General features: G+C 38.1%; 1 protein-coding gene across 2 annotated transcripts in view; it reads right to left on the minus strand.

Annotated features, from left to right (window-relative positions):
- The window catches only part of NKAIN3 (sodium/potassium transporting ATPase interacting 3), a 334300-nt gene that overhangs the window by 165485 nt on the left and 147022 nt on the right, over positions 1 to 21793 (minus strand). For both annotated transcript variants that reach the window (XM_088058130.1, XM_088058125.1), the window contains exons 2-3: positions 9808 to 9945; positions 488 to 568 (exon numbers count right to left, since the gene is read on the minus strand). In XM_088058130.1, coding sequence (XP_087914256.1) covers positions 488 to 568; positions 9808 to 9945 — 219 coding nt within the window. The remainder of the gene's footprint in view (positions 1 to 487; positions 569 to 9807; positions 9946 to 21793) is intronic.

Here is a 21793-nt window from a genome sequence, read left to right on the forward strand (position 1 = left end):
CAGATGTGACAAAATTCTTCCTTTGCCGTTTGTTCTTTTTTATAAAGAATTAACATTCTCACTGTGAGATCAATTTACTCAACAATTTATTACATTAACCTTCTTAGTAATTTTTTTTCAAAGTAGTCTTGGAAATTCACACTTTTTACACACACTTGAAAATTCAACAAAAATTACAGTGCCTGCTTCTCAAGAATCAAAAAGGACCTCAAATTTACAACTGAATACTTCCTACCTCTCACCTTGGGATGGTACTTCAGAAGGCAACTGTAATTCAGATTCATTGCATTTATGTACTTCAAACCTGTGGCTGTTTACTAGCAGGGAGAAGTTCAAACATTACTATTCTTGTTGGAGGGAAATGCTGAAGATCAAACTGGATGTTCAAACAACCACATTTTTCCTCTGTGGTTCCAGTCTTCCAAAATCTGACAGTCCTGCTGTTGAAACACCCTCCCATAAACCTGAAAAAGGATAAGTGACCTACCTTAGAAAGCCCGCCTACTTCCAGATAGAAGCAGATAATGAAAACATTCCAGGTGACCCACAGGGCAGTCCACACCGTGTACTAAACACAAAAAAGAGAGAAAAATAAAACATGAAGATGAAACGACTTCATACTGAGCAGATCAATAATAAAACACTGATATCAATAAACATTGTTCTTCTGGGAACAGCCAAGAACAGAGAGTTCAGAAAAGGAGCTCCCCCTGCAGAAGTCCCCTAAGAACCACCGGAAATTACAAATTCAATATTCATTGCTGTACTAAATAAATACCAATAAAACAGATTTACTCTTTACAGTTTTACACTATCCTACTGATATCAGTTAAGTCTAAAATGCTGACTGAAACACCAGCTTTGGGACAAATCTGAGTCATTTTTAAATCATAATTTAGCTCTCTTAAAGGAAATTTCAGATGAGCAAAATACCTTAAATAAGTAAATATTATTGAAATAACATTTAAATATTATGAAGAAAGATGAAAGAAAAAAATCCACCACCAAACAAAAGAGAAGATCTATTGATTGGGTAATCTAGACTTTTTTCTTTAAAAAAAAATAGGTAAGGTGTAAATATAATCTCTTGAGAGTCTTTCACAGTAAAACATACTTTATTACGTTAAAATCAGCTCACTACTTCTGCAAGCTTTTTGCCATGAATCTGATCCTGCAAAGCACACTTAACAGCTGAATGTATCCATACCTCTTCTGGCTTCTCCAGCATTGTACTGAACTCAAACATCACCCACAGCAAGAATGGGACATGAATTCATCTACTTTAAATTATTTACATTTTAACTGTCAGCACAACAGGCTGGCACCATTTCTTTATGGATGCACTCTCTACTGCCATAGAGCTGTCCACTATTCCCAATGAACTCTCCAGGCACTCCACCTCAGGAGCATTTCATCCTGTTGGGCCAAGTGTCCACGCAGCCAAGCTGGACTAACATCCACTGGAAGAAATGCAGTGAGCAGCAGCACTGCCACTTTACATTTACACACTTGGAGCCTCCACAGTGGAGAACTGCTGCTAAGAACAAGTCTACTCAGCCAAATGAGGGTTAGTACCTATTGTTTTGCTTCCATATAATCATTAAAGCTCCACATACTGATCTACAATGCATTGCACAGGTGCCATCAGTTTGGCTTTCTTGGGCAGTTTTGGGTTTTGTTCCCCTTTTGTTCCTCTCCCTGTCATGTATAATGAAAGGTTCAGATAAAGATTTGATTTTTCCCCTCCTTGATTCCTCCCCCCTGCAAAGGGCCATTTCTGTACACCTAAAAGGTCAACTGCTTTAATATAATTTATTTTGAGGTATGTAGGCGGCTGGGCAAAGGCCCAAGAAGTAGGTGATTAAGAAACAAAACAAGAGTAACACTCCTGGGTCATTTTTTCTCTCTTAGAAAGAAGGGCAGTGTGGCAGCTGAAGGCTGGGTTATGATAACACAGACAAAGCTGTTGTGGTCTGTAAGCAACTTGAGGTCTGTACTGTTCACATGACTAACCTAGAGTATATCACATTTTACATTTGTCGACTTTGTAGTAACTTGATGCCATCTTCAGCTTCTGATTTCCTAACATTTATATTCAGAACATTACGTGCAGATAGTTCAAAATTAATAAACAAGTCATAGAATCTAGTTGTAAGTAAAAAGCAGGATCAAGACTATGTGGGAATATTCTCCTTTTTGAGAAAGAATTTTTTATCTCTCTATGAACTAATTCTGTCACCACAACAAAAGGAATTCTGTTTGATCTGCCAGGCCAAGCCAAATCTGTTAATGGCCTCATTCTGTCCCATGGCTACCAATGACAATTCTGTGCTGTGCAGGCAAAAACTGTCTGAGCTTGCTTTCCCAGGCCAAGCTATGCTGTTTTACACAGTTAGGACCAGTTTGGTTCCTGATCCACCAAGAGGATTATTGAAAGAGAAGTGCAGGTGCAAAGTAGGTGTGCACCTTGAAACCCAGCTGCTGTGTATGGAGAGGATCTTCCTAAACTTTCACTGAGCTGCAGAAATTTAAATTTAATCTCCATCTGCTTTATAAACATAATAATTACATTATATTCAGTAATTAGTACTATATAATTTATTTAAGTAGGAAACTTACTGTCCTCTTGGATATGTAAGGAGCAGATTCTTTCCTTGTATAGTTTTGTAGGTACTTAAGGAAAGGTTGTAGGACAGCAAAGGCAACAAAGCAAAATTAGGAAATGTCAGAATTTGAGCTGTGCATGTCAACTTAATTTTTCTATTTCGTGGCTGTGCAATACAATCCAAATATTAATAAATCATCATAAGATATATTTTTATTTTAAAATATCTCACCTCCCCTAACACATTTTATGAACAGCTAGCTCAATATTTCTTCTCTCCTTGTTGCTCATACCATTCTGAGGACAGAATATTAATTTCCTCATGAGGTTTACTAAGATGCTCATCGCTGTACTGTGTGAGAGCTGCACAAACATTAACTAATTTATTTTATGTTATAAGGGAACGATACAGTTCTCAGAATGCAAATGATGTTCTGATACATGCAGAGATTATACTCAGAAGTATTCATACATTATAAGCATCCAACTTGAGGTGCTTAAGAGTTCATTTTTCAGAATGCTTGAGGTTATACACTCAGTTTATAAACTCAATGTTCAGCTCCCTGTGGCTGAGCATGCAGCACTCGTGTAAATCAGACCACAAGGTCTCAAGACAAGAATCCAGAATGCAAGGGGAAAACAAAGCATGCGACTGGATTTGTTAAAGTGACTCACTTTGTGTCAAAAGAGGTTTCAGTGGCTGAGAGCAGAGATAAAACTCAGCTACTGAGCACAGCCTTCACAGCAAAAGCAATCCTTTTTTTCTTGGTAGGATGTGCCTCACTATTCCCACTGTCTTCTGTTTTCTGAAAAATCAGGTTGCGATTCTACATCTCTGATCACCAGAATACCACCAAATGTCTGTCCTTCTTTTCTACTGAAACTGAGGCAACAATATAAGAATTAGTAGGTATCTATCTAGTTCAAATCTGCAAATATATAAAAGAATCACCATAAGACACTACAGAAGGGCTTTAATGGCAACTTTTCTAATTTTTTGAATGTTTCTTTCTCAAAAATTTGTAATACATTCTGACATTATATGCACTGTGTAAATTTATATGTATATGCAGTCTAGGTTAGAAAAACCCCACCGAGCAATCTTCCATTATGTGGCATCACACTAACACCTGCTTGAGTCATTAAGAAAGGTGTAACTTTTAGATCCATGATGCAGACCTCTTTCTGCTAGCAGAGCAACAGCCCAAATTGCTCTCCTCTGTGTGAAGGGATGCAGCATGCATGTTGGCAATTTCCTCTTTCAGTGTCGGAATGGTTAAGGTCTGAGACATCAGGTACACACTGACCCTCAGGTTTCACTTCCCTCCCAAGGCACCTAACCTGCTTCATGATCTGACCTGCCATTTAACCTCTCCCACTCCATGTCCTGAACATTATCTTGTCCATCCTGCTGGGTCTGCTCACTCTTACTTCCCAACACCCAGCAATTCCTGCCTAGTTCCTTGGCCACCCACATTCTGTGCACCCCATCCCAAATGGCCTCATACTCAGTGTCACAACCCTCACCACACCTGGCATGAAGAAAGAATTTTCCACACACATTGAATCAATAAGAAGAGTTGTTTTGTTTTTTTATTTTGTACCCTAAGTGATGCACAATTTAAAAATCGCCTGGATATTTTTGTAACAGATCCCTTCTAGAGGAAGGACCTAGGACCAGGTCATAATCTTTGCTTATTTCTCCCTATCATACACTACATCTTTTATTGCTTTTGGTCTTCTGCACTAAGGAGTGTATACTATGCAGTGTGAGGAAGTACTTGGAGTTTTACCAATAATGTGGAGGGAGTACTCACTAAACCTTTCATATTAAACATCTAATAAATAACCCCTTTCATAATGCCAGCCTCTCTACAACAGTGAGATTTCCATACCTCTTGACTCTACTATCACATTGAAACCAATGCAGAGATTTATTTAATATATCAGTGAAATACAAAGATTTCCAGAGTTAAAACATTTGCACTGGATGGGCACAACACCACAAAAACAACTGGTTAAGGTAAAAGAAGGAAGAGAATTTTACAAGTTTGAATATTACAAGGATTGTGGGATAAGTTTAGCTTTAATGAAAAAACTACCTCAAGAGTATATTTCAATCTGAAGTGCAGCAATTACTCTGACAGTGTCATTCGCAGCATGAGAGAATGAATGTTGGCTCGGGGATACTTCAAGGGAAAGGAGCAACTACTGGGTTGTCAAATCATCCTCCTGTAATACCTGGCATCAGTACTTGCAAATCCTTATTAGCCATATTTATGAAAGATGGCAAGGGAAGTGACATAAATCAGCATGAATGAGAGTAACAACACAGGACTTACCAGGAAGGATATTCAACAAGTAGTTTTGGAAGCCTAAATATTTCACATATTTCCACTCTCTGTATAACATTTGTTTGAATACTGAATAGAGTATCCTATACAGCCTTTATTCTGCTGTTCTGTTTTTTAATTGTTCATTTTTTGTTTGTTTTTTTTTTAAGAAACTCTTTCCTGGCTTTTCAACTATATCCATTGCCTATATATCATATTATTTAATGGAATACATTAAGGCAAGTAAAACAGAGATTCCCACCATAGATTCTCCCTATTTAAGTGTATTATTTTCATCCCTCACTATTTATTAACACATTCTTTTTTCAGCTTTCAGCCTGGCTTTTGCAATTTTAGCTATATGACTCATCATTTAGAAGCCTTTTGAAGTCCCATATCAGAAGTAGCAGAGGGAGAAAATCCCCAGCTTTAACAAGTATCTTGTCATCATCATCATCAATCAGTCTTAACAGCCTGAAAATCTGATGATAGCAAGATCTATTAAGAAAGGAAAAGCTTGAACAAGGAAACAGATCACAGCAGAGCTCTGAAGCTTCAACAAGAGTGCAACAGTGTAGTTAGAACTGAAATTCAGCTGTTTCTTTCTTCTTTGCAAATGTTTGGGTAAGTTTCAAATGAGCTAATATGGGAAAATTAGGAATCAGCTCTGCACTTTTATGCCCCCTGGGAACTTCACATAGATTTAATTCAGTCACAAAATATTCAAATACTGAAAATAGCACATCTGCTTAGTGACAGGACAAATTGTTCATAACATTTATCTAAATTACTAATTAATACAAAACCTATTAGAAATAATTATTTGATTTCAACTAATTAGGACACTTGGAGTCAATGTTGACACTCCCTTTCTCTCTCTATTTCCTAAGCTCTGAGGACTTGGAATTTTAAGTATGAGCAAGGGAAATTGCAGATTTATTTCAGAATCATCATCCATATAGTCCTGTATCTGAGGGACTGTAGCCAGTAAACTTGAACCGCTATCTTTAACTACTTGGAGTGAGAATTCTGTTCAATAGAGATGCCTTGTGCATCAGCCACTGCACAGCAGCTCTTAGTGGAACATTTTTTTTTGGTAGAAACTCTCATGACAAATTTTATATCACTTAAATTAATTTCTTTATTCAGACTTTTAACCTACAATGGCTATGCTTATGGTGTGGTTTACGTGGTCACTAAATCCTAGAGATAAACTGGCCAGTCTGGGTTCAAAGGCAGTGGAAGGGTCAGAAGCGTGCAACTACCATTGTTTTCATCTGCTCCCACTGCAGCCCTCACAGAACTCCTTGGCTATACATACCTGCAACAAAAGTCTGCTCAACTGTGCCTGAAGAAACAGTTTCATATTTGACTGCAGTATAGATGTGCTTCAAGTTATGGCCCTACATGTACTAAATTTATTCAGTTACTTTCCCATTCCTTACTTATTTTAAAATTTGAGGAGACTGAACATGACATACGCAGCATAGGATGAAAAAGTGAAAGCTTTTGTGTAACTTCATTTGTCAGGGAAGCCTTCAGGCGGGCTTCGCTACACAGAAGATAGATTGAAAACATTCTCTTGAGGTTAAACAATGGCTCCAGAGCTGGTCAGCTGAAGTCAAGATCACCACCAGAGTATGACAGATTATCATGAGGACAATTGGTGTGCACTCACGCCAGATTAATTTTGTGGAGACAGTTTACAGAAGCAAACCATTGTATCTGACATGATTCTCTCTTTACTTCTGTTTTTTAATATTATGATGGGATCATCTGCATTAGTTAAGCTGATTTCCAGGCAAGTCTTCTGGAAAAGACAATGGCATAATTTTCTTGAAGCAATTAGTTACTTTTCCAGTTAAACTGGATTAAACTTAATCTAAATCAGAAGCTTCATCAAGCAGAGTACACAAAAGCATGACTCAAAATATTTCTTCAGCCACAGACACAGGACAAAATTCTTGGGATACTAGCCACTAACAAATCCAGGGGCTTAGATGTTGCTGAAAGTGGACCTGTGAACATGGAAGGCCATGAAGCTTCTCCATAAATTCGAAACCTAATTCACTACTCAGAGCCTTGGTAAGAATCTCTCTGCATTGCGTTTGTGTACTGAAATTCAGGACACCACTGAAGATTTGCATTAAAGAGACTTTAAAGTGAGCAGTAAAATTTTACAGGTGGAGTGTCACTTTGTCTTAGTGACAACAGCTACTATGCAGCTGGCACTGGTAGAGGTTTTTACTGCCAGTATCACTGACTCCTCCTGGGGTTTCTGGGGACAGTGGACAGAGCTAAACTGTGGTTGGCACAGCCCTAGGAAGCCCAGCTTCTGGGGAGCTTGTATTGATATAGACTGGAAGATCCTCAGGCTATGCTCAACAAGAACTTCAAGCTGGTGTAACCCGGCGCTGCTGTAGAAAGACTCCAAGCACTTTTCTCCTTCCTCTGGCTACTTGTTCCTATTTCCCCTCTCCCAGCTACTGGAACAAGCAAAGCATATCAAAGAGCTGACCCACACTTAACACAAGCAAAGAAAATAGTTGCTTTTAACCTGGATCTGTTCTTGTTTGACAGTTTACCAAGTGCTGAACCAGTACCTGTGCCGTTGCAAACAGGGGAACAGCACAGGGACTGAAGGCAGCAGCTGAGCAAAGGGAGTACTGCTTATGCTGGCTTGAGATATTCACTGAATTCAGCCTGAGGGCAAGGCTAGGCATGAGGTTGAACTGACAAGTTTGGAGACAGCAACAAGAGAAATCTTGCACATTGCTGTTCATAAACATGAAGTCCCAATCCCGACCTTATGCCAGCCTTGGCAACCTCTGGAACCTCACAGACTGGATTCAGGTCACCTGTTTTGCAAATTCCCCACTTTTTGCTAGTTTGGTTTTCTGACAGCTTAGAAATGGAACTGGCTTACTGACAGGTCCAGTTAACTCCTGCCAGAAGTGGGGGAGAGGATCTGGAGAAGTGTTCAGTCACACTTCCCACAACAGTGGGAACAGGAAGACATGACAGCCACCCCATTCTGCTGATGTTAAGTTGTGAGGTTAGTTACAGACACCTTGTGCTACAGCCAGCCTTCAGACTTCAGGATTTGGCTCAAACTATTCCTATTGCACTGTAAACCCTACGTTACTAAGGATATAATCACAGGTTGCTCAGAGGGGTGGTGATGGGATGAAGAAGTGGGTATTCACAGAACATTCTGAGCTGGAAGGGACCCACAAGAATCATCAAGTCCAGGTCTTGAGAGAATGGCCCATACAGGGATCAAACCTGTGACCTATGGCATTGTTAGCACCATGCTCTGACCAGCTGGGCTCTAAAACCTTCATCTTCCCTCATCTTCATCTTCCACAGTAATGGGTATTGGCACCTGCTGTAGCTAGAGCTCCTAAATACATGCTTAAAGATAAATCAGAATATGAGTTCAGTTAAATCAGCATAAAGTGCCTTGTTGGGGAGGTGTTTCTTTCTTTAATTATGAGTTTTCTACCTCTGCTTTAAAAGAACTTTTGTGTAGCCTAAAATGTTCAATTACCCTGGCAGAGATATAAAACAGTCAACATCTGTTGCATTTCATTTGAAGATTAAAACAGAGCTTTTGCATCATTGAATAGCAGTGCTGAACCTGAGGGGCAAGAAATTTTGTAGTGTTGCACTTAGACATGAATTTCCTACATAATTTTACAGATGCTTACACTCACTTCTTATGTATAAAATGGAGAGCATGAAGCAGAAAGTGATTCATCAATACATGGATGCACAGTTCTTCAACCACAGAAAATAGATAAAAGAGCTATTTTTTTATATCAATCTATTTTCAATTCATTACAGTCTGCTTGTAAGCATAGTTAATATAAGTATAATCTTGGATGAACTTTTTGTTCACTTTTTCTTTTAAGACATGACAAAGAATTACAGGATTCCAGGCTGGACTAGAAAATATGAAGCTTTTTAAGTATTTGTTTAGCAACTTTTCCCCTGCAGACGTTTATTTCATTCATTTGTGAGGAAAAAGATAACTTTAGCCTCTTAAAATCCATTACTGACAACACAACCAGAATGTTCCAAATACAGCCATTATCAAGTAAAGACATAGTATTCTTACATTTAAAAATGAACATGGGGGAGGAACAGAGATTTTTATTTTTGTTGGCAGTTTACTTCACAGCTTTGAAATTTCTTTTTATTCCTGGCTATATTGAGAACATGGGGGAAAAAAACAACTGAGAAGCTTCAAGTTACAAGCATCAGAGAGAATTTACGATAATTTAAGGTCAAAGCCATAAATACAGGTCATGACAAAATTACATGTAAGTGAGAAGGAGGCTTCTTTGGAACCCGTGGGTAACAGGACCAAAGAAATTTCTATAATCCTTGCTCCTTTCTGCTTAAGAGAAAGATGTAAAAAACAAAAGGAACATAACTTGGTAATTGCAAAAATTTTTTTAATCGCCATCAATTCTTAATTGTCTGTTGCAAAAACAGCAATAATTTGTATTTTGTTTATACATTTACATATAGTCTAATTGACTTGTACTATAGCATACATATATATATATATACACTATACTATATATATATATATATATATATATATATATATATATATATATATATATATACTATACTATACATAGTTTTGGCAGCACTTTATCCAGGTTACCTGTTTTTAATAATGTAAAAAACATCAAAAAATTCACTTAGTAGTACTAAATTTGCAAAAAGACACTGAGACCTCTACAGTTTCTACAGAAATACCATCTGGTATTTTGAAACCTAGAAAATTCTGCTTTGTAATATTACAGGTTTTATGGCAAAAAAAACCCAACAAAAAATATAATAAATGAGACTTACCACGACTATATATCGAGGTCTAAACTGGATGGTTCCAAACAAACCCAAAATGACAACTATTATTTGTAGGAAATTGCCAAGGATAGGAGCCCACTGGAAACCCAGGAAGTCAAAGATTTGTCTCTCTAATGCTGCCAGCTGTAAGAAAACACAGAAACAGAACATCCACTTTTTAATTATTGGTTGGACTGAACACTTGGTATTTTCTTATTTGCACCAGGTTTTACCAGCAAGTGAGCAAAGCTAGGCAAACCTTGCTATTGCCTCTGAAATACCATCATGTCCCCTCCCTTCCCCCTGTCCTTGTTTCCTAAGATTTACTCTCAACTAGACTCAACTGCAAGTTCCTCAATCTGTTCCTAAAAGCCCAAAAGGGCAGAGCAGACCCAGACAAGTCCCAGATGTGGCCACTGTGATCCCAGGAGTTCTTCAGTGCAGGAATTAGGGAAAACTGCTGGGAGCTCCTCACTACCCGAGCCACAGATATATGCTCAGGGGCTGAAAGGCAGTAGAAAATTTTGGAAGACCTCAGTGCAAACTGCTTCAAAACCAACAGCCAAATGAGCCATCTGTGCTCTTCAAAGGCTGCTACGTTACTTTTGGGCAACTGCAAATCAGAAAGAAATGGTGGCAGCCTAATAGATCTCTTCCCAGTGTCCTCATGGCATTTTGGGTCTAATTTTAGTTGGGTGTGGAAAAGGAAGCTAAGAATTGCCAACTTTCATCTTTGCATCAGCATGTGGTTCTTAGGTAATTCTGCATTTCTGAACACTAGGCAAAAAAGGAAAACAAAAAGCCAGATATAAAATTCTTCTGCAGGCACATTTGCTACTCATTTTTGACAATCCAATCCACTGTTCTAAACATAGAAAAATCAACTTTCTTAGCAGAGCATTTGTTGGAGTTTAAACTTAGTTTAATATTTTTGCAGCTGTAGCAAGATATTCTTGAGCAGCTAAATAGAAACCTACTGAGAAACAACCGAGTTTCTGTGCTTGCTAGAATTTATTAACATCAACTTGATTTTACTACATTGTTACAAACCTTAAAATTTACTGAAATATGCACTTACAATATTTATAACTGAGACAGATGGAGCAAGCATAGCTCTATGAATACCAACCAAAGTATTATCATATGTGGGTATTTCACATAAACCATTTCATTTTGTACATTATGGCTGGATTCAATCTTCACCTGCAAGATGAGGCTTGGTGTCACTGAGAGCAGAATCCATTTTTTTTGTATAAAGCCCCTCCCTTACAGCAGACATGAAAACCATATTCTCTATGCTGAGGTCAATAAATATGATAAATCTAAACAATGAAATGAACAAAAGTTGAATCATCAGCTTGGTGCAGCTTCTTTGCAATCAGTGAAGTTACACTGACTTTTATCAGCTAAACATCTGGCCCAGCATATACAAATGAAAAATCACACAGAACAATACAAGGGTGACCCAAATCCCATGTACAAGATGATAAATAAAGAGTTTTGAAAGCTCTTTGGCACAGGCAGAACTTACAATTTGTGGTCTAGCAATAACATACTGAGAGTCCTGTATCACATAGGAAGGCATTTATAACATCCATGACCAGAGCCAGATACTTTTTCATTCCCATTACAAGTGGAAATCTTCTGGGGCAGCAAAACAGATAAAAAATTCACAGACCACCAGTTTTCAGAGACAATGTGTCTTCTTCCAGAGCCCTGACATTAGCAAGCAAGCAGAGGATGGAGCTGTCAAATCAGCCTAGGATTTGGTTAGTGCCACCTCTGCCCTGACATTCATTGAAACTCTCCTGCAGCTTTGCTCTTCACCTGCACCAATAAACTGAGTGTGTCCTATCACACTCCCAGCACTGAAGGCAGCTGGCTTAGCACTGTCTCCATTAAAGTATCTTTGGCTCTGAAACAGCACAGCTGTGTGCAAACTATATACTCATCTACTCCAAACTGCCCTTGGCCATGGGTTTCCCACTCTTTGGGAAGACCACTGGTCACAATAACCCTGGCTGATGTGACAGAAAACTCCAGTGGCTCACTAACATCCACCATGCCACTGTCTGCCTTCTTCCAGGCATGAGAATGTGCTGGTGTGGGGAGCAGAGAGCTTGACCAGAGTGGGTATTGAGGAAATTCACACCGGTGGGTCATGGATGCCATTATGCATTTTATGTAGCTTTGTAACACCTAGAGCTATCTGAAAGACAAAAGCCTGAAGCACAGATATGAATGAAGATGTTTAGTATCTGTCCCTTCTTAAACTGACCCTTGGGATAAATTTTCAGATCATCACCTTAAATGCCTGAAAAACGTGATACTGGAACATAAATGAATGCAACCACTGCACTTTGTCACCAGACTCATGCTAAAAGGCTTGGTGTTAGCTCATGCCTAAACTGGATCAGATAAAAAAGTTTGCCAAGCAAGTTCTGAGTACATCCATCAGGCAGATCTGGGCTCCCAAAAAATAGCCCAGTGCCCACATGTTACCAAAGATGAGGGTGCACATGTGTATATTCTCAATAGGCAGAGTTACACATAAAAAAATTATTAGTCTTTCTATGGATTAATGTGGTTAAGGCACCCACCACAAACACAGAGAAATAAAGTCAGTTTCCCCTCCTGCTGCCTACTGATTTATTCATTCCTCTCCTCCCACTTCCTATCCATTAGGATACCAAGGGAAAGAGCTTCTCTTTGAAGCCGCGTCACAGGCAAAAAAAAAAATTTGTATTTCATGCGTCAGAAAGAGAGAACAAGCATGAGGATACAGTCTATTGCTTATGGCACTTATACAAAACTGGGAGAGTTGCTCATGTTTCTTGCCTGCAGGGCTCACTCTTTATTTTATATACAGTGACAGCATGAAACCACTGAAGGAGTCCTGGAAGCAGGATGCAAGCATACAGTACCATTCTTTCCCCACTAAGAAGTGCTTTCACCATCAGGCTATGCAGAGAGACCTTCCTGCACAGCTAAGTCTCACTTACTTTGCTCTTGTCACCAACACAGAGTAATTTGCCTCATCCCCAAAGCCCAGAGAATACATTAGCAGGGGTGGCGTGGGGGGCGAGTGGAATCTAAAGAAAAGAAAGAGGTAGGAGGCATGTCTTTCCTCCTCAAATTGCTACTCTCTTCTAAATTATAACATCTTGCAGGCAACACAGGCAGAACTTAAAACCTAATAATTAATGATCATAGCAGAAGAAACATATTAAGATCTGTTTTCTTTATACCATGAGCAGTATGGACTGAATAGAGGAAACATCTGAGTGCTGCTGTTCTTAGGTCTAGTATTCACCCAGCAGAGCCCCCAAAAAGCAGTGAAGGCCACCAAGTTTTTAGCTCAGTGCAAACGAAAAAAGCAATCCCTAACACAGGCTGCGATTCAGGTAATTGATTTGACAGAAATCATCAGAATAAAGGGAAGGAAACAGGCACCTGTGCACATTTACAGACTGGTTTTGCACAGATATGAAGAACCCATACTGTTGATGTTTGCCCAAATCCAAAATCTCTGTGTCCATCAGTGGCCACCAGACTAGCCTAGATTCTGTGAAAGTTGGTTTCACTTGGAGTTACATGCATATGAATACTTCAAAATATTACACCAGAAACATTTTGATTACAAGGAGGCAGCTTTTCTCACCAAAATTTTGTTTTTCTCAGCAAGACATTTTCCCACATGAATCACCATTTTCAGATTCTTCTCAAAACAGCCTAAAAAACTGAAACCTAAAGGGAAGGGAGATGTTCCCAAAATTAGCTGGCTCAACTTTTCCCGTTGCCAGAAGACAAATAATCAATTTAGTAGGGGAGAGGAGCTCAAGGCTGCAGCTGGGGTATGCTTGATGTGACTGAGGTCCTCTGGGGGTTTACTGTCATACCAGTTCCCTACCGAGTTGGGAGAGGCTGCACCTCCACTACTTGTGACAACTAAGAACAAAGTTTGCGGCTGTCCAAAATAAATTGGTGTTTGACACTTTTTTAAATTAGTAACATAAAAGTGGAATGAAAACCCAAACCTTTCTTGCAAATAAAAGAGGAAGGTTTGTTTTGATAACTTAGATACTAGGTGTATGCTTGTCATGAAACCTATGTCCAGCTGAGTGAAATATTTTCATGAGAACTTATAAAAACCTGTCAAAGTTGATGGGAAATAACATTTTCTTATCATAACAATACTTGGAAAAGGATACATGATATTTCTTATTACTACTGGCAAGGGAGTGCTTTGTTATTTAGTCATCATCATCACTGACAATCTTGTAATGCAAAGTGCATGACTCGGGAGACCAGGACTAGCAGTAAAATGCTCTAGTGGGACTGCAGCACTTCACTTAATGAAGTCTTGGGTTTTTACCTCTTTGTTTCACTATGTCTTACAAACATTTCCCATTTCCCACTTCCTGCAGAGCTCAAGGAGAAGGTGCTCTGCAGGAAGCAGAGCAGTAAGATTGTGCTGCAAGATGGGGCTGCAATAAAGTCATTCAGGGTGAACCTTATCTTCCAGCCCTGCTCAAGCCCTTTTGTATTAAGAGCAGCAAAAACTTCAGGGAAACTAATCTGTTTGAATTCCAAGCTTCTTCACCTAGAGGGGTCAACCAGATTTGCCAGCGCAATGGGATCCTCCTGAACAGAAAAAACAGTGCAACTGTAGCATTAATGTTTCACAAGCAGCTTAAGGCAAACAAGTAGCAAAATGTAAGGCAATGGTGCATAAGACCTGCAGAACGAAATCACCAAGATGCTCCTCATCAATAGAGAAATCAAAACACATTTTTGAGAGAAGGCTTCAACAGGGTGCCCTGTAGATTAAAATCCCTCTTTTAAATCCTCAGGTCCTATTATACTTCAAAATATGCATCAGAAGCTGTCTGAGTGATGAGACACCACAGCAGAGTTACAAAGTCAACTTTTCAAATACATGTTAAAGCTCAATTTTCTCTTCTGTCAGAAACATCAAGGAAAACAGTCAGTTTTATATGTTAATGGGAAAGTTTTATAAATGACATGTTATTTTGAGATTGATAAATAGAACAAAATCCATAACAGAAGTCACTGTATCAAGATGATATAAACAGAAGACTATAAAATTGCTAAATGTAAAAAGAAAAGGTTAATGATACAGCTGCAAATCTGATACCCTATAAATTACTAAATTAAAAATATTAGGAAGTATAATCTTCTCTGCATTTGATATTAAAAAGTTGCTTCAATCTGTCATGTAAAACAATCCCTAGAAATTATAACAACCAGAAAAATATCAGTAGTATATCTAAAAAACTTGTATTTGAGAAATCTAACAAAAATCAAAGAAATATTTAATGACTGGAGTACTGTAAAACTATATCAGTCTGAAATCCTTTTTGAAATTAAAACAATTTTATAAGCTAGGGGAAAAAAAAGGAGAAAAATTATGACTTCACAAATGGACACTTACTGTTACAAATGGACTCAGCTTTCAAAAATTAAAATAGTATACAAAAAATGGTGAATCAAAAAATTACAGTTCATAGTACTCATTTTCTAAATTCAGGTCAGGAATTATCTGTAACATTTGAATTATGCATGTAAGACTCAGAGTTGGCTGATATTGCTAATAATAATCACAGGAGAAGTTCCAGGGCACAGCGCATGATCCATACTAACTGCTGCTCCTAAGGATAAAGATGTTTTGTTCAGAATTCTCTTCTTCATCTTTTGATCATAAATTGAACCTGTGGCTTCAGGAAGAGTTTCCCAGACATGGTGAATCTCTGAGGATTTACATTCCTTCCTTCCTTCCCTCCTTCCCTCCTACCCTCCTTCCCTCCTTCCCTCCCTCCCACACTTCCTTCTGCACTTCCTTTTCAGCTGAAATAGACAAGACCTTGGATCAAGGTCACTCTTAGCACTATCCACATTTGACTTAAAGTCTGTCTTCACATTCCAGGGATCTTAGGTGTGTATCTCTTTTTCCTTGACAGATATTCCACTGAGAAAACATTTTTGTAAAACCCTGGGGCAAACACTCAACGTTCACATTTGGAAAATACGCACTTTCTAATTTAAGGAGAAGCGACATCAAAAAGCTGCCAAGCTACTCTGGATAAAACCTCAGCACTGGAGAGTAAAAGATTGACTTATCACATGCTAAACCCCAGGATTTCTAACAGGAAATTAACAGGTGATGAAAGAAGAAGGTTAAAATAAATAAGTAAATAAATAAGTTGCATCAAAGACCAATGGTAATGCATAAACCACTTTTTATACAAATTTTATACTCTTGCTGTGATTTCAGAATTTTTCTGACAGGCTTGACTTCAGTAAAAAAGAAGATAAAATATAACACCAGAGAAATGCCAGGTTTTTAATGCAGGGGAGAGCATTTAAACCTGAAGATGAAGGGAGGTGTCAGATGATCACTCTTAGCTGAAGAATAAGATTTAGCAAATTACTGTTCCTCAGCTAAATATTGCAGGCTCCTTATCTAACTTACCATCTTTCAACAGAGGCTTCATTATCAAAAATGAGTGTAGTCAGCATCACAATTAAATGTTTAACTTTGACTTAGAATACTACTTCATAGCTTTGGTGACAGTTAAAGGAATCTGACCACAGAAGAAGCTCTCATTAGATTTTTAATGATCTGCATTCACTTTTCCAGGTGGAATACTAGCTTTTGGATGATTTTAAGATGGTAACCCCTTATAATAGCTCACTAAATACATTTATAAGACTATGTGTCATGGAGGTTATTGAATGTCAGAAAAGATTCTGAGTAAATCACAAATATTTATAGTAAGTTCAGTTTAATGGAGCAAAAGAGAAACTTAGCTTTCTGACAAGTAATTGTCAGAGAAGAAAAAAAAACTGATGATCAAAAGTGCTTTTGCAGTATTGGTCAGACAGACAGGTAATTGGCTGTCACTTGAGTAATTTTAAATAAAATATAAAGCAAAAGAAATATATGTGCTAAAGGAGCTTGATAAAAGAGCAACAGCCAAGATTAGTGAAGGCCAAAGCATAAAAACAAAGAAAAGAAGGGCAGGTTCAATAAAAAATATATTGTCTTTTTAAGACAGCCTGTGCTGCTTTTCAACAGTGAATGCTATTCTTATTCAGTTGTACAACTGATATGGGAAATAGTCAGAACTAAGAAAAGTTTTTCCCACCATTCTGGTAACTGCTTTGAGTTACCAGAATGAGTAATAAGAGTTCAGGGGAGGGTGATGGTAGTGACAGCACATATTACTGCTGAAGACATGATATTTTAACAAAACAACAAAAAAAATCTTCTGAGGAGAGAAAAGTTTCACTCCTCAATACTTTACCAGTTATTGTTTGATAAATGTTTAAGAAAAAAGACAGATAAGGAGTGAGCAGTATGTGTTCAATGATTTTTGAAAGCCAATACACCACTCCAACAAATCAGAACCAAAACCCCACTAAATGAATGGCAAAGAAGTTGATCTCATCAGGTAATTTGGACCCTAGTATAAAAAGGAGAGCTGGCAAATTCCAGATATTTAAAATCCATAATTGTAATTAAAGGGTGCTGAAAAGACTATTTTCATCATATTTTAACAAATATATACATATATTTAATATCACTATTTAACGTTATCAGACATACACAAAACAAAGGTAATTCTTAATAGAAAACTGTTTTTCTAATTATGTATACTACAAAAGTCTTGCAACTACACTGGTGATGTGCAAGAAGATTTTGAGTGATGGATTTGATATGATGTTATGTATTTCACCAAACTGAGCCCAATGCTCCAGTTTTGTCTCTGACAAAGCTCACATAAAGTCAAAAGAAGTCATGACTGCATCAAGGCTGCAGGATCTGGCTAAGAAAGGCAATAGCAAATTATTTAAGAATCTTATCAGCATAAGAAGAAGAGTTTGTTAATATTTATTCTGCAGGATCACCTGACTGCAGTGAGAGAAAAGGTGGCATCAAATAGTTCCAGTTCCCAGCACACTATGGGTGCCAGGGTGATATACCCAAGGCTGATGGCTACATCCACCAAACAGACCCCATAAAAATGCAGTTACAGTCTATGGGCAGCCATGATAGGGAAGAAGCCAGCTATTGTAATAAAACCCCATAGCGCCAACTCGTTACAGCACAGTGATTTAAAATTGAATTTCAACCCTCCAATGAAGCTGTAACTGATCCCAAAACACTAAAGTCAAACCCCTTGGCTGCTTGACATATAAAATCCTGAAAACATCTGGAAATTAACATGCTTATAATGGTATTTAAGACTCCCTTGGTTGTTTCATTTAAATGCCATCCCACATCCAAAAATAAAGACAGTGTAAGACATGGTTATAGGTCAGTAATCTTTAAAGATTTCTATCTTACTATGAATGAAAAAGTCCATGTCAAAAGATACTAGAGAGAATGGAAAAGCAAATTACAACTGACTTCTTTATAATTATGTCAAGCTGCATATGTGGTGGATTCAGTCTAAAAGAAAGTTTTAATTTGCCACACCATTATATCCCTTCACATCTTTAAATACTAAATTCTTGTAATTGTAATGGTTTTATTTATTTATTTATTTATTTCCACATTTGAGCACATTCAGTAAAGCTCTGTGCTTTCTCAGGCTTTCTCAATGCACAGGTTTAAGATATGGTGAATTACTTACTGACTAACTAACAAAAGTGAGAATTGAACAGGTTTACTATTTCTTTAAATTCCCAAGGCACAGTAGGCAGGGTAAGGAGGTAACAGAGAAGGAGGTAACTTCATAACAATGAAGCTGACAGCCCTAGATCTAGATTCCTCCTAGATCTTGATGACTGTGGGATCCAGTTTAAAAAAGAAAAGAGAAAAATGAGAGACAAAGAAAAATCTGAGAACCTATGCTGCAGGGTCTGTGTCCAACCCATCCCCAGCATGAAGAATCTGACTGTGAGGGGAGAGATGCTGAGATGGGCATCCAGACTGCAAGGTGAAAGAAGAATTGAAATCCCTGTTAGGTAAACAGGTAAAAACAGTATCTAGAGCCTCTAGTAGATGAATGTCATGCTCCTTCCTGCCAAAGAGCAACCATCTACTCTTGAAATAAGGTTCTTTTATGACTCTTTAAAGCCCTCTAAAGACTGTGTTTTAATGCAGTCTCCAAAGGAAGACCAAATTAAACCAGATGGAGCTCTCCTTCCATGACTAAGGAAAATAAATGTTTAGTGGTTACATGGACCTGGACAAGTTAGACAGTTAGAGGTCCAAATTTAACAATCTACAACTGTTTGATGTGAGCTTTGGTATAAAATATCCAATGGCACAAATTGATTCATGCCTGATCTTAAGAAACCCACAGGATGGTCTATCTTATGTTTAGTTTGTGGTTCCAAAAAGCCAGGGTATCTTCAACCATCAGCTCTCTTTAGGCAAAAAAAAGTATTAAGCCAAGGCAAGCAAGTAATAAAAATCATGTGCTGGCTGTTATCCCTAATTTGAGCCACAGCACAGAGCCTATTTCCACAGCAGGCAGGAGTTCAGATGTCTGCCTGGATAATCTTGTTGGTCTTTTTCCCCAGAAAACCTCTCTCCAATGCATCTCTCGAATGCCAGCCACGCGAAAAACGGAATAAGAGACTGCTTATATTCGACAGATGCACAAGGGGACAAAAAGCAGTTTAGCACCAGCTCAGAAGTCCGACGACGTGTCTAAATAGGTCCCCGCACTGCAGGTCATTCACTTGCTCTCAAATGCCAATTTCAAGCATAGTAGCAACACTCATGGATCCTTTAACTCTGCCATTGCACATGACCAGACAGCATTGATACTGCCATTGCACTGACAAGAAGACTCTCTGATACTGGATCATGCAAAATACAGAAATATCCTTCTTTGTTTACAGCATAGAAAAATCATCCCTCCATCTCCTGAGTTATTTGGCTAGGAAGAAAGGTTGGGATAGGACTGAAAAGCAGCACGACAAATATTTTCACCTCATGTTATCTTAAGTAATTAATCAATAAAGTTTATTGTATTAATAACTTTGAATAGAGGGCTATATGGGCATTTTTGTCTCATTTAGACATGTAAGTATGTTTTGATTAAAAAGAATGGGAAGTCTGAGATTATTCTCAAACATGAAAGAAGAATACTGTAGTTAGAGGTGGGTGACAACATAGCCATACTTTGCTTTAAATCTCTTTTACATGTATTCTAAGATCTGGCCAATCTCTTTTAGAAATAAAATTCCAAATTCACATAATTTTCTGTGATTTTGTAGTCTTCTACCACAGAATGGAGAACAAAGTTCTTAAAGCACATATATATAACTACATGTATGGTTTACTAGAACGTTGTCAGAACAGAAACACTCGTTCTGGAAAATGATTGTTATAAAGCTACAGGGAAATAAAAGATATCTTTTGGGTCATTTAAGCTAAATTCTTTGATACCAAAATTAACTCCACTCTCAATTCCTTTTAAGGAGTTTAATTTCTATATAAACTCTCTTGATTCCCCTAACCCTTTTGGAATGTCATTCCAGAATGTCGTCATTCAAACAGCACCAGTTTCATCTTGAATTCATCTGTCCTGAACATGTGTGACCAGCATTCTTCTCGATGTGCAGAGAAACTCCCACGTGTTCCTTTTCTTATAGAAACACATATTTTCATTTGAAATCAAATAAGAAGATCTTGACTTTGGCTTGTTACAAACTGGTAATTCATCATTCATAAGAGAGAAGGATGAATTATGATCTGAATTTAAAACAAGTATTTAGAAGTAGGGATGACACCTTTCAGGGTCATTTTAAAACTCAAAGGTACACATACAGAAGTGTAAAAGTTCTGCATATGTTATATATTCCGATCTCTTTCATAAAATTGTTCAAATTGTTTAATCTTAACATTTTGCTCTGATTTTAACAGAACATAATTCATCTCTCAGTGACTTACTTCCATTTCTTTAGTTACTTCCATTTAATCCCCCAACTTCTGCTTTTTCTCCATAGCAGTTGGACTGCAGTGTTTCAAAAGAGCATATCTAGCCTTGTCCTTGCAAACCACAGATGCACTAATTATCCCCCTTTACCTTCACAATTCTGCCACTATCCACTAGCCCCACTGCTGGTATTTCAGTATGCACTACAAAAAGATGATAACTAGTGATGTTCAGTGGAGCTGTTCATTTATCTCAGCAGTGGTCTCTCTATTTATCCCATCAGTCCTCCAGCAGCTCTTTTGTCCATTCCTAGGCACAGCCAAGACATACCTGTACTTGTCAATTGTCTCTCAAAAGGCTTGGAGAAGAACAAACAAGTTGAGAAAAGCAGGGGGGCTACCAGGATGTCATGAAAGACACCAATGCTGTTCAAAGATTGGAAGCAATTATTCCTAATTACCTAGCGATGCTCAGCAAGACTACACAGGCAAAAGTGAAGACAGAGACTGATCTGCAGTCATGCAGTATAATAGATTCCCATGGTAGAAGACTTCTTTGGATTTCAGAACACCCATCTCCAAAATCTGGAAAATTCCTCAAATGTTTGTTAGTTTGTGTTAGTGCTGTGTGAGTAATATTCCTACACAGCTGAGGTAAGAACACAACAGCCTAAATTAAGTTATTTAAGTTGCAAATTATCACATCTCTGTGTGTTGTGCTTTTCTGAGCTGTAGCATAATAATGTTTCCTCCAGACTACTTGGATTGCATAGGTAGATGCTGTGCACATATCTCCTGGCTATCATCCAGGACTGTGCGATCTCCCCCAGGAAACATCAAGAGATTGGACAGTTTTACAGGAGACCAATGCTTAAGTTAATGCATAGGTCCTACTTGAGTGCTACTAGAGCAAAAATGGTTCATGGAATGGTAAAAGTTGGAGGGCACCTCTGGAGGTTACCTGGTCCAAGCCTCCTGCTCAATCCAGGCCACCAAGAGTTGTTTCCCAGGACCCAGGACCATGTCTAGAGGACTGTGGAATATCTCCCAGCATAGGGACTCCTCTCTGGGAGA

This window comes from Pseudopodoces humilis, chromosome 1, assembly GCF_049639895.1.
Source record: "Pseudopodoces humilis isolate 2021_Gansu_Grassland_sample_001 chromosome 1, ASM4963989v1, whole genome shotgun sequence".
NCBI classification, from domain to species: domain Eukaryota; kingdom Metazoa; phylum Chordata; class Aves; order Passeriformes; family Paridae; genus Pseudopodoces; species Pseudopodoces humilis.